The following is a 27877-nucleotide window of genomic DNA, read 5'->3' on the forward strand; positions in this document are numbered from 1 at the left end:
ATATGTCACCATGACTGGAGCATCCATAATATTGAATATAACTGGCAAAAGCAAACTTTCCTTTTTCCCCACGTAAGAGGAAACAATTCAATGTTTCATTAAGTAGGATGTTAGCTGAAGGTTTTTTGTAGATGCACTTTATTAGTCTGAGAGAGATCTCTTCCTTCCTAGAGTTATAATAAAAGGATGTCAATTTCTTTCTCCACATCTGTTCAGATGGTCATATGATTTTGTTTTCTTTTAATCTGGTAATGCAGTGAATGAAATGTATTTTCAAATTTTGAACAAACCTTAAATTTTTGGGGTGAAATGACTAAGTCATTATATGTTGTTAGTTTATATACTGGTAGACTTGATATACTAATATATTTGTTAGGAAGTTGCATCTATGTCCATGAGAGCTATTGGCATGAAATTTTCTTTTCTTTTCTTTTTCTTTTTCTTTTTCTTTTTTTTGGTAATGTTTTTACCAAATTTTGGCATCAGGGATATGCTGGCTTCTTACAATGCTTTGGAGAAAGTTCTTTCCTTCTCTATATTCTAAAAGAATTTACATAAGATTAGCATTATTTCTTGCTTAACTGTATGATTGGATTCACCCGTGACACTGTGGGGTCTAGAGTTTTCTTTTTAGGAAGGTCTTTGTTAACAAATTCAATTTATTTAATAAAATTAGAGCTACTCTAAAATTTTTATTTCTCTGTGAGTCAATTATGGTAAGTTACAGTTTTTCAAAGAATATGTCAATTTCATCTAAGTTGTTGAATTTATTGGCATGAAGTTGCTCATAATGTTCCCATATTATCTTTTTGCTGTCTTTAGAATCTCTTGTGATAGCCCTTCTTTTACTCCTGATACTGGCTTTTGTGATTTTTTTTTTCTTAATTAGACTTGCTAGAGATTTAATAAGTTTTATTAATTGTGTACAAGAACAAACTGTTAGCTTTGTTTAATTTATTGAATGTTTCTGCTTGTATCTGAATTTTTTTTTTCTTTTATTTACTCAGGCTTCACTTTGCTCAACTTTTTCTATCATTTTAATTTAGGAACTCACACTGTTTATGTTAAATCTTTTTTTTTTTCCAGCATAGATGTTAAAAGCTATAAATTTCCCTCTATACTACTTTGATTGCATCTCAATTATTTATCATTTCTGGTGCTCTTTATTATTTTCTTTCTCTATAAGTTCCTATCTTACATACTTTCTTTTTGGCTTGGAGATTTTTCTTTAACATTTTTGTTGTTAATGCAGGCTTGCTAACAGCAAATTTGCCACATTTAGTTTTTCTGAAAATGTTTTGATTTGCTTTATTTTCAGTTAATTTTGTATTTTCCTTTGGCTTTTTAAAACATGCCATTCCATTGTCTTACGACTTCCATTTTTCTAGTTCAAAATGAGCCAAAACATGTATTGTTTCCTCAAAAAAGTTTTTCTACTTTTTTTGGTGACTTTCAAAGTTTTTCTTTATTTTTGGATTTTATAAATGTATTTATGATATACTTAAGTGTGGTTTTCTTTGTATTTTTTTCTGCTTGGTGTTTTCTTGATTTCTTAAGGATTTGTTAGTGAATGTTTTTCATGAAATTTGGGAAAATTTTAGTCATTAGTTATTTAAATATTTCTCTCACCCATTCTCACTTTCTTTTCCTTTTAGATTTTTAATTAAACTTTTATACTATCCTTTGGTATTGCCCAATATGCTCTTGAGATAATGTTAATTTTTATTCAATCTTTTTCTTTCTTCATATTGGATAATCTCCTTTGTTTTTTTTTTTTTTTTTTTTTTTGCTTCAAATCCATTGATACGTTTTTCACCTATCTTCAGTCTTTTCTTAAGCTTATATGGTGGATTTTTAAGATTTCAGTTATGGTGCATTTTACCTGTAGATTTTATATTTTGTTTCCTTTTATAGTTTTCTTTTCTCTGTTTAGATTCCTCATCTGTCTATCATTAAGACTATATATTTTCCTTTTACCCCTTTAAATTACTTATAATAGTTCCATAACTTTTTTGTTTGCTAAATCAAACCCCAGGGCTATCTCAAATGTCTGTTGATATTGACTTTTATTCTTCTCTTGTAATTATGTTATTCTATACTGAGTATTCTGGGTGATATGATTTAGATATACTGGATTTTGTTATTTTTCTCTGAAGATTATGGATTTTTGTTCAAACAAGCAGCTCAATTACTGACTAATTACCTTGAACTCATATTTGCTTAGTTTTATGCTTTGTTAGGACATATCTGTGTAGTGCCTAAAGGGTTTCTCAAGACCCTCTAATTTGGTAAGACTTAACCTACAAACTCTGTATCTTCTCTGGATATTATCAACTCTTAGTTTTAGCCTTAAAAAGTAGGTACAGAGTAGACTTACTCTAGTACAGGAGTCAACAAAACTGTGGCCTGTGAGTCAAGCCCGGCTATTTTGTAATTAAAGCTTTATTGGAACACAGTCACACTCATTCATTTACATCATCTATAGATGTTTTTATATCACAAAAGCAGAGGTGAGTAGTGATGACAGAGACCATATGGACCAGAAACCTTAAAATATTTACTCTTGCTTTTTACAGTAATAGTGTGCTGATTCCTATACTAGGACATGACCTATTCTCTTAAGGCATGATCATTCTGATGTTTCAGGTGAATGCTCAGGAGAGTAACAGTATCTCTCCACTCTGTCTAGGTTTGCACTCTGTCTACAGATTCCAGCTGCTTCAGCAACTCTTAACTCTCCTCTTTGGCCTAATCTCAATGGGACCTCTGAGTTCTGCTTAAGATTCAGCTTCCTCCGTCACAATTTAGGAAATTGTTCCCAGGCAGAGAGCCAGGACTATTATGGAACACACTTCAAGAATTTTCCTTCTTTCAATGATTGCAGGCTTGCACTATTTGTTGTCAATGCCTGAAAACAGTTTTCTCATATATTTTGTCCAATGTTAGTGTTTATACATGCCCACTAATATAAGTTCCTCTACTGTTACCTTAAAATACCAAATCCAGTTATTTTGGAAATGCACACGACTGAGCATACACACAAAAACATTTGCCTTTTAATAGACATTGAGCCAATTATAGTATTGCACTGAAATTATGTTACTAGAGAGCCATCCATTATAGAATAATCTTAAATTTAGGATATTGCCATTCTGTTTTTCCCATATGCTACAACGGATTTCTTCAGATGCCCCCAGATCCCTGATATCTCACAAGATAAAAAGGCAAAATATTAAACAATATTGTATTATCTATGACTATTTTACTTTGTTTATCTATTCCAAAGTATTTATTAATAGTCATCATCTCTCTCTTTTTCTCCTCTATTTCTGTCTTTCCTTTACTAGATTATTGGAATTTAGAATGTCGATTAACTTTGAACTCTTCTAATTTTATTTATTTTGTTAGAACATACAACATTATGATTAGCATAGACGTCTATTTCACTACTCTCTATCCCTCTGATGAATAGAAAGAATGACCACCCCACTCCCAGTAATCATTCTTTTTGTGCTAGCTGGTGTTACTGTTCTGGAGTTTTTGAGTTAGAGTGTTTATTTTTTCCTTACTCAATTAAAATGGAATTTCTGTGTTAAAGGGTCACGTTTTCAATAGTATAAAATCAGATCAGTAGGTGCTTCTATAACTATTAGAATTTCCAAGAATTGAAAGAATGATGTGCTAATTAAATGCTACTCATCAGCTTATAATTGGATGCAATGTTTACTGATAATATGTTTGACAAGTATGTTATGGCTACAAACAACTTCAAAAAATAAGAAAGTCATAGTAAATATTTGAATAACTGGATTCTGATGTCACTTCCTTTGCTAAGGAAAACTACATTTATTTTAAGTTAGATATCAGATAGTCATCATAGATATTAGTACTCATAATTATATGAATACATATTTGGGGTGTTCATACCTTTTTAAAAGTTTCTTTCTGGTTTTGTTTTGCATAAAGAACCTAGGTTCAAATAACACTATCATATACTGGAGGCTATAATTAAGTCAAAGTTGTACTTAAAATTAAAAATTAAAAAAAAAGACAAGCCTTTAAAATAGAAGTGCTAATAAGACCTTAAGTGAACTTTCCTGTCTTAGCTGTAGAAATAAACTGACTTTTATCTATAAAAGGGTAATTGGTATATTAGTTAGGTTACTTTCTGCTGCAAGTAGTAGACACCTCAATTAAAAGTGGCTTTAAAATAATGTACTTTTTACATAACAAGATATCTGAAGTGTGATTCCAGAATTAATTAATTCAGTGGTTCGAGAACATCATCAAGGACTGAAGTTCTCCTTTTCCTTCAACATGTTGGCATCAGTACTCAGACATGTTCCCTCATAGTTTCTAGCAACTTCCAATGGCTGAAAGTATAACATTTACCCCATTCCCAAGTTGCTTAGACTCAAATCTGTTTGAGACTTTTACACAGAACGTATCAAACTAAGATCTGATCTTGTACAAAAGCAGCTCAACATAAATACAAAATTATAATATCAAACAATGCTTGACTTTGTGACATTCTTCTATTCCCAGTGGTATGCTGATACATGTTTAACAACTGGATCTCTTGGGGAGGAAGAACAAAAAACCTGAATTGTAGCATATGTCAATTTCCATAGTGTAAATACTTCCATCATGGTCAATTTTAAACTATGAAAATAATGTCATTGAATATAGAGTTGAAAAGAGAAGAATAGTAGCACTCTCTTATAAGGAGTAGTTTTACCTCACAAATACAATTAATAGAAACCTCAAGAACACAGATAATAGTAAAATAATTAAGTTGGTAAATTTTTATTATGTTTTGCTTTCATTTGTAATGTCATTTACTTAGTTATAAGTTTATATACTTTTAAAATAAAATATTGTCTGTGTTTAACAACTGTTGCAAAATTTCTGAAAATATAATAACCAGTTGTTCTGAGCAGGTATGAGCTATCTCCAGCACTCCACTGTCTCTCCATCAGCCATCTCTCTTCTGATTTATTAAATGTATAGCTTTATACCATGCACACACATAAAAGGTTAAGTATTTTATTAAATGTTATACAAAAAATACTACTATTTCATTCATTGTAAAAGTAGGTGAAACTTTGTATTTAATATCCAAGGCAGATAATTAAGCAATAGTCTGACACTAAAATACTTATAAACTAAAACAGAACAAAAACGCATAATTAATAAAGGCTTATTGTCCCATTTTCCTGATATTTGACCAAGAGAAACTGAAAAATAACATCTTAAATAAACTCTGGGGCCAGAAGTCTTGAATTCTGAGTCAATATGTCACCTCCAAGCTTTGGTTCCTGTGTGATCCTGGTCAAGAGATACTGCATCTCAAGGTATCATTTTTCTCAGACACTTGGGAGGCAATACCCCATGATCTGAAGGTCTACTCTAGTTTTCAAGTTTGTCTTTTTTTATTTTGTTTATTTTGACTTTGAGTATATGACTTAGCGTATATCTCTTTTAACCTTAATTTTTCCAATTTATAAAAAGAATGTGAGTAATGAGATAGGCCCTCCATAAATGACTTGTTGAATTTATGTTGACTACTATTGCCGGGTATTTGCTTTATTATTGTTGTCGGCGTGTCAATTATTGTATTATATATCTATTTTTCTCACAAATCTCCAAGTTCTATGGGGAAGGGGTAAAGCAGGTGAAAGAATACAGTCTTGGGGGACAGTCAGATCTGAGTCTGAGAGACAAATTTGCAACTTACTAATTGTATAGGCTTCAAAAAGTAAAGTGAGCTCTCTGAGTCTCCATGTTGTTAGGTCTTTAATTAATTAAACAATTAAATGGGCTAAAGTACTTAGTATGCATTCAAAAAAAGGTGTATACTATTTATATATGTATCTATATATATAAAATGACATACATAATATATACTATATATACAGTATATATAGTATCTATATCTATCTATATGTATATATAGATATACATATATGTATATAGATATACATATATGTATATCTATATACACACACACCCTGTTTCCCTGAAAATAAGACCTGGCCGGACAATCATCTCTAATGCGTGTTTTGGAGCAAAAATTAATATAAGACAGGGTATTATATTATATTATATTATATTATATTAAAGAACTGGTCTTATAGTAAAATAAGACCGGGTCTTATATCAATTTTTGCTCCAAAAGACACATTAGAGCTGATTGTCTGTCAAGGTCTTATTTTTGGGGAAACATAATATCTCTATCTATCTATCTATCTATCTATCTATCTATCTATCTATCTATCTATCTATTTCCCCCCCCCCGCCCATATTCAAAGCACTTAACATTGTGCTTGGCACATATTAGAAACTTATTGCTTGCTAAATGCATAAGTGAATGAAAGAACGAAAACGAAAGAATGAATGAGACATTCAAATTATGAAATAGATATTTCAGTTCATTTTGCTTAGAACTGGCACTGACATTTTTTTAGATCTATGCCAGCTCATCTTTGTGAACCATGAGGAATAGTGTAAAAGATCTAAGTTGAGATCCTTTGGTGATTTTATAAATCCATTCCTTTGAATCTTGATTTCCTCCACTGATGAAATAGAGCTTAAATGACATGGACTCCATGGTTCTTGCCAACGTTGAAGTCCTTCCAGACTCTGTCCTATACTTTTAACTCTAATCACTCTTGCATAGAACTCAAATGGCATTTAAAAAAATCAGTTTGGTGCTTACTAGTATTTGTAAACATTAGTGAAGAGTACCATCTTCCAGGTCGTTACAAAATTAATAACCAAATTACAGAAATCAGCAGGGCAAGAGGAACTTAATCATTTTATGGGTAACATGTTTTTCAAAATTTGGTCAAAACTCTAGGTATATGGGTTGTTTTTTGTTTTGTTTTGTTTTAATACTTTCAGTATTTGAACCCTACTTTCTTCTTGTCTGAATAGTTTTTTAGAAGTCTGCTATAATTCTTATCCTTGTTCCTCCACTGGTAAGGTGACTCTCTCTCTTCCCACAACCCACTCAGTTTCTTTGAAGATTTTCTGTCTTTGATTTTCTGCAGTTTAACTATGATATTCCTAGGGTGTGTGTGTGTGTGTGTGTGTGTGTGTGTGTGTGTGTGTGTGTGTGTGTACGTATGCGTTTGGTTTTTAATATTTATCCTGCTTCCTGTTATCTGAGCCTCTGAGATCTATTCTTTGTTTCATTAATTTGGGAAAGTCCTTAGCCATTGTTACTTTTAATATTTCTTCTGCTCAGTTCTATCTCCTGGTAATCAAGTATGTTAACACTTGCTATTATCTCGTAGTTCTGTTCTTTTATCCACTTTTTATTTTTCTCCTTGCAGTTCAGTTTGGGAAGATCTATTGACATAATTTCTAGTTCACTACTTCTTTCCTTCATTCCCTAGCAATGGGCTACTGATGAGTCTACTCATGAGCTCATAAAACGCATTCCTCATTGTTGTTCTACTGTTTTTTTTTTGTTTGGTTGGTTGTGTTTTTCTTTTTTTTTTTTTTTTTAATTGACTTTATTTTAGGTACACAGAAAAATTGAGCAGAAAGCACAGAGATTTCCCATATATCATCTACTCTTATATAGGCATCATCGCCCCCACTGCCAACCAGAATGGTGTATTTATGACAGTTGATGAACCGAGGTTGGCACATCATTATCACCCAAAGGCCATAGTTTACATTAATGTTTATTCTTGGTGCTGTACATTCAGTGGCTTTGACCACATATATAATGACATGTATCCACCATGATAGTATGATATAGAGTAGTTTCAATGCCCTAAAATCCTAAGTGCTCTGTCTATTCATCCCTCCATCCCCAAAACCTGGACACCACCGATCCTTTAAGTACTCCTATAGTTTTGCCTTTTCCAGAATGTCATATAGTTGGAAGCATACATTATGTAGCCTTGTAGATTGGCTTGTTTCATTTCGTAATATGAATTTAAGTTTTCTCCACTTTTTTATGACTTGATAGCTCATTGTTTAAAACACTGAATAATATTCCATCATCTGGATGTACCGTAGTTTATCAATTCACCTACTAAAGTACATCTCGGTTGCTTTCAGTTTTTGACAATTCTGAATAATGCTGCTATAAATATTCATTTGCAGATTTTTATGTGGACATAAGTTTTCAACTCATTTTGGAAAATATAAAGGAACCAAATTGCTGAATTATGTTGTAAAATTATGTTTAATTTTGTAAGAAACTGCCAAACTGTCTTCCAAAATGGCAGTATCATTTTGCATTCCCACCAGCAATGAATGAGAGTTCATGCTGCTCTGCATCCTTCCTAGCATCTTGTGTTGTCAGTGTTTTGGATTTTAGCCATTCTAATAGATGCACAATGATATCTCATTGTTTTAATTTGCAATTCCATAATGACATTGTTGAGCATCATTTCATGTGTTTATTCGCCATCTGTGTATCTTTCTTGGTGAGGTGTCTGTTCAGGTCTTTTGCCCACTTTCTTATTGCTGAGCTATAAGAGTTTTTTGTATATTTTGAACAACAGTCTTTTATCAGCTGTGTCTTTTGCAAATATTTGCTACCAGTCTGTGGCTTGTTTAATCATTTTTTGACATTGTCTTTCACAGAGTAGAAGTTTTTCGTTTTAATGACGTCCAGCTTATCAATTATTTCTTTTGTGGATTGTGCGTTTGAAGTTACATCAAAAAAGTAATTGCCATATCCAAGGTCATCTAGATTTTCTCCTGTTATCTTTAGGAGTGCTATAGTTTGAGTTTTACATTTAGGTCTATGATAACATTTTGAGTTGTTGTTTATTGTAGAGTATGAGGTCTGCATCTAGATTATTTTTATTTTTGCATGTGGATGTCCACTTGTTCCAGCACCATCGGTCAAAAAGGATATCTCTGCTCCATTGCATTTTCTTTGCTCCTTTGTCAAAGATCAATTCACTCTATTTATGTGAGTCTATCTCTGTGCTCTGTAATGTGTTTATCTATTTTTTCACCAATAACACACTGCCTTGATTTCTGCGGCTTTATGTGAAGGCTTGAGATTGGGTAGTGTCAGTTCTCCAGTTTTGTTCTTCTTCAACATCGTCTTTACCATTCTGGGTCTTTGTCTCCCACATGTACTTTAGAATCAGTTTGTCAAAATAGCTTCCTGGGATTTCGATATGGATTGTGATGGATGTATAGGTCAGTTTGAGAAGAACTGGAATTTTGACAATATTAAATCTCCATTTCAATAAACACAAAATATCTCTCCATTTATTTAGTTATTCTTTGATTTCTTTCATCAGTATTTTGTAGTTTTTCTCATATTGATCTTGTACATATATTGTTAGATTTTTACCTAAATATTTTATTTTTTGTGTTTGAATGTAAATAGTATCATGTGTTACACTTCAAATTCTGCTTGTTCACCGCTAGTAGTATACAGAAAAGCAATTGGCTTTTGTATATTAAACTTATATCATGCAAACTTGCTTATACTTGCTGATTAGTTCCAAGAGGAGGTTTATTTCTTCCTTCCTGTTCTGCATACCTTTTGTTTGCTTTTCTTGTCATGTATTAATTACAACTTCAAATATGATATTGAAAAGCAGCGGTGAGAGGGGACTTACTTGCCTCTCTCTGATTTTAGCAGGAAAGCTTCTAGTTTTTCACCATTAAGTATGATGTTAGCCATCGTGTGTGTGTGTGTGTGTGTGTGTGTATTATATATATATATATATACATACATATATATATATGTATATATATAATATATATACATATATTATATATATATGTATATTAATTGACTGGCCAAAGGTCCATTTATTCCTATTTGCTGAGAGTTTTTATTATGAATGGGTTTTGGATTCTGTCAGATACTTTTTGTGCATCTATTGATATAATCCTGTGATTTACATTCGCCTGTTGATGTGACAGATTACATTAATTGATTTTTAAATGTTGAACCATCCTTACATTACTTACATTACTGAGATAAATCCTACTTGGTCACAGTGTTATAACATTTTCGATTCCTACATTTCCTTTAGATTCTTTCTTAAAATTGCCATTTCTCTTATATTATTCATGGATTCTTGCACGTGTTTGACTTTTTCTATTATGAACCTTAATATATTCGTCTCCTGTTATATAAGTCCACTACCTAGGCCATAGCTGAGTCTGGTTATGATGATTATTTTGTTCTTCATATTGTGACTTTTATACCTTTTACATGCTTTAGAATTCTATGTTGGAAGTTGAACATGTAATAGAGTAATAAGAACTGAAGTAAGTCAGCATTTAATGTAATTATTTATATTAATATAACTAGAAGTCAGGCTATGATTAAAATTTGCTATAGGTATAGCTATCAGAAGATTCAAATTCCTCTTTCCTATTTTTATCTCCTCTTTTGACTTTGGGCTTTCCTGTGTGAGAATCTGTCCCTTGCAGTTCTTTCAGCTGTAATCTACTACTATTATACTAGAGTCCAGTGGTGTAGTGGCAAAGTGTTGGGCAGGGGAAAGGTTCTATAGTACTCTAATTAAATCTCAGTCTTTTAGTGGGTCTGTATCATTGTGTTCGTCACAAGTATTTCTCCAATTTATTCCCTCCATCTCCTACTTCCCTTTCTGACTGCAATATTCACAATCTATTTCCTTGAAATCATGACCCGTGTTGACTATGTTATTTTTCCTAAGACATTAAACCTGAATGGGGCATGCGTGGGAAGATTCCCAACTGATGAGCCCCTGACAAAGTCTTTTCCCCTGGATAATAAGCTTTTGGTGGTGTTGTGGAGAAAAATCTCTGTATCATTCTCTTTCCTCCCCTTCAGTGAGGGATCTTATTCAGATCCTCACATTAAGAACCAACCAGAGTTTCTGGTAGAACCCCAGGAAAGTAAGGGTCTCCCCTAAAACTTCAATTCCAGAGGTCTCTCACTGTTAAGACAGTTGATAAAACTTCTAGTACTTCATCAATTTACAGTTAAATATTTCTACCATTTTATGGCTTCTGCTGCAGTTAAGCAGATCGCTGTTATATCTCTCTGAATTCATCTATCTCTTCAGATTTTATGATGACCACATATCTTTCAATCTCACTTTTCTGACAGATATAAGAAAAGTTATTTACTTTTTTTTTTTGGTTCAGATTTTCCTTGTTGTAAGAGAAGGGGTGACAAACTCTGAGAACCTTACTTATTAGAGTTAAAACAGAAGACTAACATTTTTAAAAAAAATTTGATAACAGATGTCTCAATTTCTATTTATTTGTGTTCCAATAGACTAAAAGTAGCTTTAAAAAAAAATCACTAATATTCCTTTCATTCCCACAAATTCTGTGAGTCCATGAACAGATTAGCTATGACAGTTCTTCCTAACTGATAACCAAGGCTTGACATTACTACAAAAGTTATTGCAGGGTGTTCTAGTTCAAAAGCTGTCCATGATCTTCCCACTAAGGTGTTCTCAGAGGAATGCAAATGCTAAAATTTGGCTTCTCTCCAGGAACCCAATTAAGATAACTTCCAGCTCATCAAACTGAACAAAAATTATATTGAGGACATGTGACAATGGAAAAATAGGAGGACATGGCATGAAAGAGATGGGCCAGGAAATTTTACGTTGAAACCTGAGTGTTAGGTATTAATATCTCTGTACATAAGAGATTCCTAAATAACTAGGTCATTAATACAACTATGAAAGGATTTTGTAATTTCTAGATTTTCAACTTATTTATTCTTTTGATCATTTCTCTAGGATATTTCTTTTTTAGATACTTTTGTAAGAACCCATTACAACATTGGCATACCTGAGAACCCTAGTCTCTTACAAGGAAAAGAATAACAATATCATTGTTTTCCACAAAGAATCAGCTGAAAAAATATTTCTTAAAATTAGTTTATACACTATATATGTGTATATATATATATATATATACCAAAAATATGTGCACTTTTTATCCCTTAGCAAATTTCCTTAATAGAAACCTGAGATAAGTTTATGTTCTAATATCAAAGTCAGTAAGCAAAATAATTATGAATTGATTCTAAGATTAAACCAATTTTCTTGTTATATAGCAATGTACAAGAAAATATAACTTATCTTCTTCCACATACATTTCAGTTTAATAGCCTGTATTTTCATTTTGTCATGAATGATCCCTGTCATTTGTTTCTTTGGAATGATTAATAGGTTTTTTAAATTAAAAATTTGGTGTTAACATTCTTTTACTTAAGTAAATGTGTATTTCACATGTTTAGTGGAGTACTTCAACTGTTTTTGTAGTTAAGACATCTTGCTGGCAAATGAGTCTTATGCTTTCCCAGCTTTAGCTAATAAGCACAAAGTTGTCTCACAAATAAATGGAAGATTAGGCATATAGCATTTATTATGAATAACATAAACACACATAAAGAGAGGATCTAATCATCATTTGATTCTTTAATCTCTTCAGTCTTAGTGGAGGGTGGGCTGAAATTCAACCATTTCGCCACCAAACACAAAGGACCACATTAAAGACTTGAGATGCTTCTCCCTAACACACTCCTTTGGAGCTAAAATAACAAAGACTAAAATTACCAGTTTAGATTTAATCCCCTAAAAATATAGAAAACTAGACAAGCATCCGATAATAAACATAGTTTAGTGTAAAAGCTCTAAGAAAATTAAACACTCAAGGAAAATTTGCTTAATAATTACAGCTCAGGAAAGTTGACCTACCATATATCTAAAAGGTGTAGTTTTAGGTACATTGAACAGAGACATCTAAAAATTAGTTTGAGTATTATGATCAACAACCAGGAGGTACTATGATTTGAAAAGAAAACTACTTGTTTTGATTCAATCAGTCTAAATTTAGTAGATAACTCTACCGAGCAGAGTTTTAGAGGAATTGGATAGTTTATAACAGTGACATATAATTCAGACAACTAAATAAGATCGATTGCCTTTTCTGAATAGAACAAAAATATAGTTGATCTCTTTGGCAACATCACCAAAGAGACAGAATGATGTCTGCTAAAACTAGAGTGAAATATGATCAAATATATTAACATATCTAAAGGAAGAATATGCTAGTGGGAAGGAGGAGCATTTGTTGGTCATTCGTCAAGGCTGAGGAATATTTTGACTGTTGGGTCTTTTGCTCTGTCTCAGCACATGTATATTCTGATCCAAGAACATGAGTCTCTATAGGGTGCTTTTAGTGGGTCTATCTTTATGAAGTTAGCTGTAGGGAGATGAATGCATCCAGCTTCAAATTTTTCTGCTGTGCCATATTCATCTATCAACATGCTGGATCTAATTTGGTATCCCCCAACAATGTGTATACAGAAAAAGAATATGATTATCAGCCAACAGAAATGTATTCAAGATAATTGTGTCTCTCATTGTAAGAGGTAACACATTGGATTTCTTATTTTTCATGTATCTATTAATCTCTGAGTGTTTTGTTAACCAAGGAATTATTCCTGGGCTGATACATCAGGCTTCTAAGCTTTCAAAGTTGAGAGATAGCTTTGGATTGACATATATTCACTCAGGTAATACCATGCTGTGGGAACAAGATGCCCTTCTACAGATGACATTTAAGCCTGAAATAAGGTCCAACTCTACAAACTTCAACACGTCCATTTGTTATCTTTTGAAATATATCCTAGATACTACCGCTTTTTACCACCTTATTACAAAGCACGATCAACTCTCATCTAGATCAATAGCCCCTAGTCTTGGTCTCTAGAGTCTGTCCCCCACATAGTACACAGCCAAAGTGATTCTTTAAAATATAAGGCAAAACAAAATCCTTGTAAGAGAAAAGAAGAAAACATCCTTCTTTACAGTCCTACTCCCTAACAATTGATCTTATCTCCTATCTCCCTGTTCTTGCTCATTCTGTTCTAGCCACTCTGATCTCCTTGCATTCCCTCCCTGGAATTATCTTTGTCTCTCAAATTCCTTCCTTATTTTCTTCAGATCTCTACTCAAAGGTCCCCTCATCTAAGAGAACTTATTAGATGACCATCCCATTTAATACAGTATTCTTCCGACTCTGTCATTCTCTCTATATAGCCCTGATGTAGCCTCATTTTTACGCAGAAAATTTTCACCACTCAACACATCACATGCTTATTGGTAGACTGAAGCTATAAGTCCATAATAAAAGAGATGCATTTTTGCTCACTGGAGCCTGGAATAGGTCATGGCACATAGATGGCACTCAGTACACTTTTTAAATGAACAGTTGCAAGAGAGAAATAGTATGTAATAACAAAAAGCTTATTTGATTAGCTCCCAGAAAACTAATCCTCCCTTTGTCCTCAATTAAGCATCTGTGTGACATTCAGCAAGTCACTAGCTCTCTACCTTCAGGTTCTTTATCTACAAAATGCAACTAATAATAACTCTATGGCTTAAATACTATATGTGAAAAGGTTTTACAAGATAAAACCCTGAACAACTATGAGGGATTTGAACAAACAAGACTTCCAGGCTTACGAACAGGATAGATGGCAAAGTATAGTGAAATGAACACTGAATTCTGCATATGAAATGCTGACTGTAAGTCCCGATTCTGCCCCCTGACAAGCTCTGTAACCTTGATTCAGTTACCCAACCCTTTTAAGCCTCATTTCCCTGACAAAAAAAGAAAACTTTCTCAACAAAAACTTTTCACTCATTTTAAAGAAATTGTATCTTGGTCATCAGAAGTATTATAAGCAAATAAATATATTGTTTATTATTTTTTCCATAATCCATTTAGTCAACAGTTATTTACTGAGCACCCATATGTGCCAGGCTCTGTTCTAGGTGTTTGGAATACACCAGGGCACAAAGTAGAAAATATCCTGCCCTCATGTTGCTTAATTTCCAGTGTAGGAAGACAGGTAAACAATAAACAAGTAAGTGAAATAGTATTTGGAAGGGGGTGTGTATTATGTGAACAAAGTAGCAGAGTAAGGAAGTGGGGATTGGAAATAAGTGACAGTTACTGGGAATATCAAAATAAACAAGACAGTCCCTCCTGTTGAAAGTTGTATAGGCAGGTTCTCAAACTTCAATGTGCGTCAGAATCTCCTGAAGACTGTGCTACAATAAAGAGTGTGTTAGGCCGCAGTTCCAGGTTTTTTAATTCATTAGGGCTTACATGGGTCTTGAGAATTTGCATTTCTAACACATTGCCAGGTGCTGCTATTGCTGTGTCACACCTGAGAACTACATTAGAGCAATGCTTCTCAAATTTAATGTATTCATGAATTCACTTTAGTTCTTGTTAAAATACAAATTCCCATTTAGTAGGACTGATGTGGGTCCCCAGTATCTGTATTATTTCATGCACTACACTTTGAGTAGTGTGGGTATATTAAGTGAACAGAAACTTGTAAGTAAACATGCACAAAAGACATTATGAAATAAATATAAATGAAGACAACCCTTGAAGAGGGATTGGATTTTCTCAGGGGAGGTTTTAAGGGTATGCTGATGGGACAGAATCAGTACAGTCTGAGGTGTGAGAAACATGAAGGGACAACAGTTTGTGACCAGAAAGGGAAGTAAAGATAGTACGATTTAGGACTGGAATAACTTCAAGTAATGATGAATCTAGGACATAGTCGTGTGAGTTGGTAACTGAAATGGAGTGGAAATTGGAGTTCCTTGAGTTGAGGAAGTCCAGGAATTATAAGAGTACATTGTAGGAAAGTCATCAAAGGGATATTAGAGCACTCAAAGAGTTGGCAGAAATAAAGAGCAAAATGGAGCCAAGTTCCAAAGAGAATCTCCTAAAGATCAGTGAATTGTCATAAAGTTCAGTAAATCACTTTGATGGTAGAGATTTCAGAAAACATGAGATTCTTGAGTGATAGTGGATAAACAATGATCTGAAAACAGCAGTGTTGCACAAGAAATATGTTTGTTTCTTCTCTTGGCCTTCTGAATGAAAACAAGAAATATGTTTGTTTCTTCTCTTGGCCTTCTGAATGAAAACAAGAAATATGTTTGTTTCTTCTCTTGGCCCTCTACTGAAGAACAATGGGCAATATGGGTGTTTTCAGAGAAAGAACAGCTTTCAGTTAAGCCAATCGAGGAGAGTAAAAGGAAAAAAGTCAAAGATGGAGGGAAAGTGTTCAAAAGATGGTGGCAAGTCAAAATACCACATTGAAAAAAAAAATCACATTGGTGGAGTGGAAATAGGAAAAAAGTGGGATTGATGTAGATGGAGTTGAGAATATATGAAAGAGAGTTCTATCTAAATGAGCAAATTTCAATAACAGAAATTAGGTAATGAGGGATTTGTGAGTTATCAAGAGCAAAGGGGTAGGAAAAAAAAAAGAAAGATAATTAAAGGAGAATTTTTGAAGTAAGTGGTACAAAGTTTCCAAATTAGGTAATTCCAATCTTTTGAAGTTGAAACCCTGTGTATAAGGTCCTAGTTACTCTGACTGAATCTCATTTATTTCCAAAGGTAAACTAGATTGTCCTCAAATTCAGCTCTCTTGGGTTGTGTTAATGGTAAAAATAATAGTTGGTAACATTTTCACTCTTTAGATTCAGACTGTTTTTCTAGAATGTTAAATGATTGGTTTTTAGGGTCTCTTTCATAAGTCTTCTTTATGCTTAAAAATTATTCCTCTATTATTTACTGAGAGTTAATTAAGGCACTGACCATTAAAAAGAAACCACATTGCAGAAATCAGGATCCTACTCATCTCCACTATTGTCTAGCTATTTTACCCTGGGCAGTTTACATAGCTTCTCTGTGCCTCAATTTCTTCATCTATAGAATAGCAATAACTAGAGCTACCACCTTTTCAGTGCTTTCTATGTGCCAGAAGCTGTTTTAAGCCATTTATACAATGAACTCGTTTAATTCTCAAAGTAAGCCAGTCCGTTAGCTACTACTATGATCATGCTCATTTATGCGTGAGAAAACAGACACAGAGAGGTTAAGTTAGGAGATCTAACAGTTGGCAGAGGGAAAATTCACCATGGCACATTGTCCCCAAATCCAGTTTCTTAAACATTATACTATTATCCTTTGGTTAGCAATACATACTAGTAAATACCTCTTAAAGTGGTTTTAAGATTCATTGTGTAAAATTAAATATGTAAAGTGCTTAGAACAGTTTCTGGCACGTAGTGAGAATTCAATAAATAGTAGATATTCAGCTTGTTTATGTCTCATTCTCATTTTCTAAAAATACAGGATCAAAAGTTGAAATCTTTTAAAATTGGTAATTTTGGTTTCTGTAATTATAATTGTAATTGCAGTTAATAAAAAGTGTGAATTAAAACCACATGTTATTTTATAGCTATTAAATTAGCAAGATCTAAAAATAATATCCAAAGCTAGAACTATTTGGCAAAATACACTGGTGTTCCATTTTAAACAGTAATGTTTTCCAGAAAATTAAAATATATATACCATGTATCCCCGAAAATAAGACCGGGTCTTATATTAAGTTTTGCTCCAAAAGATGCATTAAGGCTTTGTTCAGAGAATGTCATCCTGAAAAATCATGCTAGGGCTTATTTTCCAGTTAGGTCTTATTTTCAGGAAAACACGGTAGGTATAGCCTTTTATTTGCCAACCCTCTCACTTCTTAGGTGGGAGCATATCGTAGAGGGAAACAGCAAAAGTTTTTAAATCAGGTAGTCCTGGGTTCAGTTCTAACTTGGGAGAATGCAAATACAAAGAGGTCCTTCCACTTACTGGTTATGTCACCTTGGTTAAATTAGTTTACTAATGATGTGCTATGATGAGGTCATTATGCAGTTACTTATATGATAAATGCAAAAATACATGACAAATGCAAAGTTCTTATGTAATTTATATAATAAATAAGACATTGGAATTATTTTATGATTATAACTTCTATGTATAAAAAATTATGGACCTAGAAGATGACATGGAAAACAACTGCTTTACCGGATTTTGTTGTTGTTGTTGGCTTCCATTATTGTTGAGGACATGTCATTTGTTTAATAACTAATTTTTTGATATAATTAATATGAAGTCACAAGTACACTTACCTGAACATGTTTCATTTGAGATACCTAAAGTTCTCTGACATTTGTTTCTACCTGAACTTCAAAAGTCTTCCATTACCAATAACTTAATTCAGATGATTCTAGAATCAGATTTTCTACAATAAAAATAAATACTTAAAAACTTAGAATTTTAAAATTTCTTATCATATATCCAACATCTAGCATTTAGTAAATATTTACTGAAAATTATTAAATAGTTTAGAGTTTACAATAAGGTTGAACTATTTTCAGGCATTATTGTTTTCCTTTTTCTATTCCTCCTTGTCACGCCAAACAACATTATTTTTACATTTATTTAAATGTTAGTTAATTTACGAAACTCCTTTAAAATATGCAACTCAGATAAACTAGATAATTTTTCCCCTGTAAAATCCAAAAGTCATATATTTTGTCAGTTTTGTTTATGTGTTTTTATTTTTTGATATTGTGTTGTCATGATTTCTCACGTTTGCTTACAAAATGCCCTGATTTTACTTTACCAGAGCCAGGCATAGACTGCTTAAAAAAGAGTGCTTTGTGATATTTCCAGCTTTTGCATCCCATGATGCAAAAAAATACAGAGCTATGAAAGAGAGAAAGACAAGAAGGAAAGGAAGGAGAGAAGTAGAGAGAAAAAAATGAGTTTTCCATTTTACTGCTTTGAAGGATTTAAGACTTAGAGGTAAGATAGTATATAAATTTTGTGTAGTATGATAAGGTGGAATGCAAATGCCAGATAGAAAGGCCCGTAGTATATCCATAGACAGCGCAGCAATGAAGACTTTTGCTTAGTGACAAGACATGATTCCACATGAGGTTCTGTATAATGTGTGTCATTTAAGATCGTCTACATTCATACCAGTACCTCCCCGAAGATAAGTCATTCATTCATATTTCAAGGTTTTGTGAGGAAATCTCAGTTAAAGCCATAACAGCCTCTACAGGACACTAAAAAATAGATTTGTTTTTTTAGATGCAAAGATTTATCCTATTTAATAGAATCAGTTGCGATGCTGAAAAAAATTATCTTGACTAGAAGTCTTGATGCTCATAATTTAGTTTGAAAATCCTGTCAAGCAAAAAGTTTTCATTCATTGCCTGAGATAAGACAAGAAATTGAAAAAAAAATAATAAAATGAAACATGCATCTTATTAGCACTTTTTTATTTAAAGGAGTATGAAGTATCATGGAAAAGTTGGAAGAAAGTAAGTTTGCTCATCGAATAATTTAATAAATATACTATATTTATGTAGTTAGAGGTAAATGGCAGTATTCAATTCAAGCACAAAAATGGAAGTTTCACAGAGACAGAAAAGAAAAAAAAAAGCCAATGATGAATTTCAAACAGAATATGTTTGAAATTGGTATTTTTAAGATAGCTCTAAAACTGGACTACTTTGAGGAAATATCACCATATGATGGAAGGATAAGTTAAATGCAATGTACCATCTTAAGGCATAAGATACTTTAGAAGCAAAAGTCTCTATGGTAACACCATGTTTCCCCGAAGATAAGACCGTGCCGTATATTAATTTTTACTCCAAAAGACACATTAGGGCATATTTTCAGGGGATGTCTTATTTTTTCATGTACAACAATCTACATTTATTCAAATACAGTCATGTCATCTTCTTCTGGAACATCGTCACAATGTACTAAATGCATCCATCTGGCTGACGATCTTAACTGAAGCTTATTTTTGGGGTCAGTCTTATTTTGAGGGAAAAACATTATTACTCCTATCATGAATTTGTATGTAATATATTATTTATTTCAATATACACCACATGTGTAATAAAGGTTACATTAAAAATCTACTCTAGATACCCATGTGGCTGATTAAATTATCACACCAGCTTCCAATTTTGTACTTGTTGATGTAAAATGCTTTATCAGTCTTAACATTATTATGACACTGGTTTTGCCCTCAATTATGAGAGAGCTGCCGGGTTAGTGGAACATGAGAATGGGTGGTTGCTGTTCAACTTGGAAAATTAAGTTTGTTCATTTGAAACAAAAGAAAAAGGTACTGAAAATTTGAAAGTGGCAAGGTCATTTTGAGCCCCTATATTGCTCTTAACCTTAATGATATCATCTTGAATTTCAAAGAATCTAATTCACAATAAAAAGAGAGTCAGGCATAAGTGGAGAATGGAAGGTAAACAATAATAATAAGAATAGACAATTAGTTCTCTCCATCTAAGTTATCCACAAATATTATGGCTTAAGGTAAAACAGAAATGTTAATAACTGTCATTTCCAAAACCTTGACTAACCAATAAGTACACATCACCCCATGTCCATTTCTCATCCGATTTTAAATAGAACAAAGTGACTTTTAGAGGTTGGGAAGTGCATAATTATACAGACTGGAGTCTTTGGACTTTGATCATAATTATAGTGCTTTATCCATCTATCACTTATTGCTGGAGGACTATTCATTGGTGAGTTCTTTAAAGAAGATAGAAACCCTGTCAGGACAAATTTGAGCTCCAAAACAGCTAATCAGAAACTTGGCTCTCTTGACTTGAAACAGATTGAAAATTGCCACTTTAATCTCACAATCCATTTGGCTTTTAAGTACAGCGAGTACACGGAGTCTCTCTTTGGGAAGGCATGGGTCTGTTGTTCATATGACTGGATACTGTTTTATGAGCTTCTATTGGGACATTCAGTCCATGTTTTCCTGACTATAGGTAGCAGTTCTTAAAATTGGGTTTGCAAACAAACAAATCATCTGGGGCGCTTGATAAAAATGCTGATTTTGCGTTCCTGCTCCTCATCAACTTTTTCAAAGGGAAGCATTGATGTAATTGCAAACCTAAAATTAACTGGGAACCTTACAGCACCTGAAGGTCTGGAGCTGTTTTCCCAAGATTGATCTGAGAACTACATGAATGAAAATTGTTTTCGTTTATAAAACAATTCTAAAACTCAACCTAGACTTATCAAATCATGGTCTCAAGTGTTGATATCACGTCTCTCTGAATTCCTGACATCAGAAGTGAACATGTATATCACTGTGGTTTCCTAAATCTGAAGTTTGGCCTCATACTTTCAGTTACTAAGAGTCAAATATACCTCTGTGTAAAGCATTTTGAGAAACTTTAACAGACGCTACTAACAAAAATCACCCTTTCAATTTGCTGCCTCTAGGTTGGGTGGTTTGCCCTTGCTGTCTCCAGCCCAGGAGCTGGTGTGCTTCTATCCTTCCTTGTACCACTTTCTATTATTTCTGTACATGTAGTTCTACTTCAGCTTTCCTGAGGTCTAGAATTGTCTCTTACTCACAACTTCTACCTTCCCCACTCAGCACCAAAGAAACAAACAAATAAATAAAATCATGGACTACTTTAAACAATCAAAGCAAAATAAGTTTTAGTTTCCATAGCTACTATTTGGGGATAAAAATCCTTTACCTGGTGAATTAGTTTCCTAACGTTGCTGTAACAAGTTTCCACAATTGTGCATCTTAAACCAATACAAACGTATTATTTTACAGTTCTGTAGGTCAGGTCTTTTCAAGCTTCTAAAGTCTGCCAGCCTTCTTTGGCTCATGATCCACTTCCACATTCAAAATCTGTGGAGTCTTTTCTCACATGGCAACACTCTGACTCTTTCTATCTCCCACTTCCACTTTTAAGGACTCTTGTGATTACATTGGGTTCACATGAATAATCCAAGTTAATCTACCTATTTTAAGGCCAGCTGATTAGCAGCATTAATTCCATCTGCAATCTTAATTCCCTTTGCTGTGTAGTATAGCATATTGAAAGGTTCTGATGATTAGGATGTGGCTGTCTTTGGAGGCCATTATTCTGTCCACCACACCAGCCCACCTCCCAGGTGGATTTGACACTTAATGTTTTGGAAAATACTTTGTTAACCATAAAGTTCTATATAGATCTAATACAATGTTATGTTTTATGGTAGAAATAGCAATGAACTGCGAGTCAAGAGACTTGAATTCCAGACCTGGTTCTGCTACTATTCTGTTGCATGATTTTGGGCAAATCACTTAACCCCTCAGGGATTTAAATTTCTCATTTCTAAAGTATAAGAGCTAGGAGACACAGGCCAAGATTATGTTAAGGCCCATAATGATCTTTGTTTTCAATTTAAAGATGATATAGAGCAAAATGGAACATAAGGTATGCCTACATGAGGACACAATTGTTTCTGGGAAAGCACCCCCAGTCCGCTGTTGTGCTACCCACACAAGAGTAGGACTGGGCAAATACACTAAGGGGATGAATTTCAGAGTTTAGTTGGGTTCATATTTAATTCTCAAAAGTCTTATCTGTGAACAGTAGATCAGAGTTTGTTACCTGCAACTTATCTTATGAGAAAACTTTGATTTCAATAGCTTAAGTGATTTCATGAAGGTCACGTAATCATTTTGTGATGGAGTTAAGACTATTATCCAGATCTTTTGACAAGTCCTACATGCACTCAGCTCACATACAGCTCAGGAGTAGCATACAGAGATACAATACATCATAATTTTGGCTGACCACAGTTGGTCATAAAATTCTTTTAAAACTTAGTCTTGTGAAAATTGTAAGGATTTAAAGCAGTTTTTTCTTGGTTACAACTGGTGGATACATTGGTCCCTGTTGATAAATGGTACCTTCATATTTCTTTATGAAATAATTCTTCCTGTCCTCTGCCTTGCTTCATTTCAAATGCTGATATAAATATACACAGACTGTAGCATGTTGGCTCATTCCTTTCAGTCAGATAGAGAAACTCAGTGATTATGGAAATGGCTAAAATTAATAAATTGGCCTTACTAAAAACTGGTTTGTTTATTGAAGTGATGCATACACCCTTTATCTTACATCAGAAATTTTATTATTCTATGTTATGTCAGTTTTTGAAAGTCTTCATATGCACATAACACTATGGGCATATTTTTTTTTTTTTTTTGAACTTGCCAGAATCCTGGCAGAAAAAAGAGCACTGGAAAAAAGAGTCATTGAAGAGAGTTTAATGAAGGGACTAGTTATCAATGGATAAGGGACTTGGTATGGCTTTTTGGAGTTAGCAGTGACTGGGGATGGTTATCACTCCTAAGCTTGAAGTTATGGGAGAGTAGGGAGCAGTTACTGGAAATCAAGACACCTGGACCAGTGGCAGGAACCTCTGACAGGATCTGTACCCTTCTATAGAAAACGCAAAAGGGACATGACCAGGGAAACATATCCCCAACTTCACTCTCTTCGTATACTTCGATCTCCTGTTAGAGATTCCCAGGGGTTGAACCCAAGAGGAAACCAGAGGAGAAATGAACTGTCAACGCAATATTTAGAAGTCAACTTTCTGGGGTATGGAACAAGAAGAAGGAGGATGGAGAGTGGATGTAACGAGGCAAATGGAGGACACCCAACAAAGAACTACACCTGCCTTTATGTGATTTTAATGAAATGATCTTCCACTATAAGTTCAGTCACCACCCTTCCTTTTAGGATATATTTAGAAAGCACAGCTAATAAAGTTGACCTTTAAGCTAGTAGAGCATAAAATTCACAATCAATATGTAATTTGCACAGGAAACACTTCTACTCATCCATTCAGTACTTTAGCTTCTTGTGAAAGAATTTTATCTGTCTTTTAGTATTACTTGGTTTAAAAAAAAAAAACAATTTTCAAAACATCTATTTTTTTAGATGGCAATTGTAAAAAATAAAGGGATTCAGAAAGGCCCAAATTATAACTTAAACAATCAATGAACAAAGATTTAACTTCTAAAATGGTAATTTTAGATTTATTTTGAGTATTTATCTAATAAAAAATAAACATCATATAAAGTTTTTATTTATAAGGTAGCGGTAACTTACCGATTGACTCTTATTTATTTATCTTGCATCACTTCATCCATGCTTCAATATTTTTATTAAAATAAATTAGCAATAAAGTGACAAGATCTAATTTTGTTCACTTTCTCTTCTTTTCAGAACAGTTTTTGCAAAAACTAAAGTAAATTAGCGTCAACATCAGAGAAAAACTAAATGTCAGTATAATCAGGTACAAAGGAAAAAAAGCAGAGGGTGACATCTCAATTTTAACTTAGAGAATGATTATCCTAATACTTTCAAATGTATATTAAAATTGTGGGTTTTTTTGGGGGGGAATGGCATTAGCATTCAGTAATGAATGATAATAGCATCTCTCATTTATTCTGTTTGTGATAAAAAGAAATTCCTCCAAGCATTAAGGTAGCTTGGAGTTAAAAATAACAAGATATCCGGTTCTTTCTTTTTTTGAAAGTTCTTTCATGACTTCTTTCTAAAGACAAGGTCAAGAAAATGACAAATTTAACTATGTAGATGACTATGATCATGGAATGATTAAATTTGGTCTATCTTAAAATAGATTTTGTAAACTGAGAACAACAAAGGTTGTCTGCTAAGCAAAACCAACTCAAACCCATTCACTCATTAGGCATCAAAGTGAATATTGTGCGATTCTTGGTTTGACAATAATGGTATCATAGATTATTCACAGTGATCTTTCACTTATTCATTCATGTATTCACTAAGTAGTACAAACAGGAAAGTCGTGCTAATTCAATCCTTAAAATATATGACAGAATAGTTAAAATAGTTGAGGAAAATATAGCTGTTATTAATGCATAAGTATTATACTATAGAGTCAAATAAATGAACATTACAACTATATCTTATTCATTTTTGTATTTTCAGTGCTTTACTCAGAATAGATGCTCAGCTACATATATTTTTATTATCATTAATATATTTATGCTCATTAATTTATTTTCCAGTTTTTATTACAAATGGGAAGTACATAATCTTGCCTAAAACAATGCATTAGACAAATAAATGGTCCTTGGTTACCCTGCCCTGCAATCTCACAGCTCTCCAACATACTTCCCTCCTTTCCCCAAAAGGATAATAATCACCATTATTAAAGCTCAGGACACTCAGGAAAATTTAAAACTATTTTAAAATACTATTATTATTTTGAATTTCACAATCTGTCAAAAATTGAGATGATATTTGCTCTATGAATTAATAGTTTGTGGGGATAACATGAAAAACAATTTCCTCACTTACTTATATTCACAGGCCTCTCTCACCAATCACTAGAAATGCCTCTAGACAGAGGTTTATCAGATTAACGTGCAGGTTGCTAATCAATAGAAAAAGTTGCTTCTAGAGCTGAGGTAGATCCAAGTACCTACTTTTAAAAAGATGCCCTCAACGGGAGCATTATACGACTAATGTTTCATCAGAATTATGCTCTTAGAAATATTATTTCAAAAGATTTTTAATGGAATAGAAAATTTTTGAGGCTGAAAAATATTTTGAGAACTAGAACATCTTTAGTGTTTTATTCTTTATTGACCCTATCCCCAACTCCAACTAAATCTAATTTTCAAGCTATCCAAGAATGTAAACTCCAGAGCCATTCATTTTTGCTAATATTGTTCATGGCATATAGCAAGACAAGAATCAAACACTATTCACATTTCCAATTTCCACCTGGAAGACCACTTACTTCCTCTCTTTCTTTCCTTTTCTTCCCTCTCTTTTCTCTCTACTATTCCATTTACCTTTCTGCCTTCCTCTTCCTCTTCTGCTTTCTCACACAGCCCACCAGAAACCACACAAAAAAGAGAAGCAAAGCCTACATAGGCAGCCTTAGTGTTCCACATGGTGACAAATCATATTAATGAAAAAAGCTCACATATCTTCGGTAATTGCCTCGGAAATGTGACAGTAACTGAGCCCTGCCCACAGAGCCCACTCCACTTCTGGTATGAAGCTTCAGTGTCGCTGGTGGTGAATGACAAGTTAACCCCTTTGAACCCCACCGTTTTCAACACTCAGAGGACTGCTCTCATTAGTCTTATAAAATAAAGTACGAAATTCCAACATCAAATCTCATGCTGTTGAATTAACAACATCACACTGCTACCTACGACTTGAATATCTCCCATAACTTTATGACTGGAAAAACACTGTTCAGATTTCATTTACCAGTTTAAAAATAGCAAACTCTAATTTGAAACACATACACACATGCATCGTGCATGCTCACTAATATTCCTTCTTAGTGCTAGGCAAATGTTCCTTCCTATAAGCATAAGTAAAATTCAGTATAATCACAAGTTTTAAAAGTCAGATTTGTCTAAAGATGATGTTTGTTATGAAACAAATCCGGAAGAAAATATTTCTTAAAGGCAAAATGACAAGCCATAATCTCCTTGGTATAACAATGGCTATTTATCTATTTTTAATGTATAAATCAAAATTATTCTGTGTTTATTTTGGCTTGGAGATCATCCATAGATGATCCCTGTCCAATGAAATTTCTTCTTCTTGGGTGGATGAGTGCTTAGCAAGGCAGATAACAGATTTTAAACATCTTAAAATGGTGGGTTTTTTCAGTTGTTTTTTTTTTTTTAAAGAAACCATGGTAAGACTGTCTTCAAATTTTGTCACTTTATAGATCCAGACATGAACTAAAAAAGATAATTAGAAAAAAATACACACAGGCCACTTTAAGTCAACAGAAAGTCCAAAATAATATCACTGTGCTCATGAACAAGGAGGGGTTGCTCTTTGTACATGGCAGAAACAGTCACAATACACAAGGCACTCAATTAAGTTTTGATAGAAGTTATGTCACATTTAAACTCACCGCTGGATGTAAGGGTCGGGGCAGTACTGTAGTGTGGCACACCGTGAAGTTTCAAAATTCATTTCCTTCAACTCTCTTGATATCAACAAGTAGAGAACAATTATATAACATATACACATATACCTGTGTATATATAGATATAAAGCCAGGAGGCTAAAAGCAATAGGGTCAAATGCTATCAGACATAGAAGTTTAGACACTCCCTCCTTCACACCCATTTGCAAAGGGGCGGAGTGTTCCTTGATCTCAGCCAATGAGATTCATCAAGTAATTAAATCATCAGAAACAGTCAAATCTTACCAGCTGGGCATCCTCTCTAAAGTTGTTCTTCCCCCTCTGCCACGGCTTTAGAGTCCTTGATGTATAGTGGCCACACTTGTTGGCAACTTGGAGGCATCTCTGAACTTCTGGTCTCTCTGGTGATTGGATGCTGGCATGAATGGCATCAGAGTTTAATTTCAGCAGCCTGCACTTTTATAACAGAACTGAGTTGATGAGTGTCCACCCTGCTCCAGCTAATTAATATTTCACTGTCTTCTTCATACTGATTTGATTTGAAGACTTCTGTAACTGCTTCTGGAGCTAAATTGTTTATAGAGCTGCTTAGGAAGGTTGTTTTTTAATTCATGTCCACCTCCCCCCTCACCCTCACCCCCCTTCATTCTCCCTTTCAGCCAACCGCCTGTTGTGGTCACAATCTCAAATAGCAAAGACAGGGAAATTCCTTGATTATATTTAACCTAGAACTCACTCTTCCTCTCAACTAAGAGAAAGAGATATCCATTCATATCCCCTTAGAAGATTTGCCTTCTCCAAATGAGAAAAAAAAAAAAAAATTGTTGAGTTTCTTAAAATCCTATTTCACACATACACACGCGCACAAACATATATACAGTCTTTTTAAGGTGATATTAAAATGGAAAATAATGTTATTTTAGGCAATTTTGCAGTTTATAAAATTATTTCAAATTGTTAATGAAAGCATTCTAACTGATTTCAATTTCTATCAGTCTGTCTCACATCTGTGTCACTGTTTTTGCTAGTTTTGTTTTTGCTTTGATTTAATCTACTTGGGAGTAAAAAGCAATAAATTGTTCATATATTAAAAATTAACATAATATCAGAAAAGTCTACATAAAGAATCATTTATTTCCTTTTGGAACACAGGCTGTAAACCTACCCTGGTTTTGTGATTTGGAAA

At 33.4% G+C, this 27877-nt stretch overlaps 1 protein-coding gene across 4 annotated transcripts in view; it reads right to left on the minus strand.

Moving 5' to 3' along the window:
- The window catches only part of TP63 (tumor protein p63), a gene marked incomplete at both ends in the record, with an annotated part of 216509 nt that extends 189641 nt beyond the window's left edge, over window positions 1-26868 (minus strand). For 2 of the 4 annotated variants that reach the window (XM_081075338.1, XM_081075337.1), the window contains one exon: window positions 26677-26738. In XM_081075338.1, the coding sequence (XP_080931464.1) occupies window positions 26677-26738 (62 nt within the window). Of the gene's footprint in view, window positions 1-26676 lie in introns of all 4 variants that reach the window. The other 2 variants (XM_081075342.1, XM_081075343.1) reach the window with 2 other exon arrangements.
- Between the last annotated feature and the right edge of the window lie 1009 nt (window positions 26869-27877).

The sequence above is a fragment of the Rhinolophus hipposideros genome, assembly GCF_964194185.1.
Source record: "Rhinolophus hipposideros genome assembly, chromosome: 2".
Lineage (NCBI taxonomy): Eukaryota > Metazoa > Chordata > Mammalia > Chiroptera > Rhinolophidae > Rhinolophus > Rhinolophus hipposideros.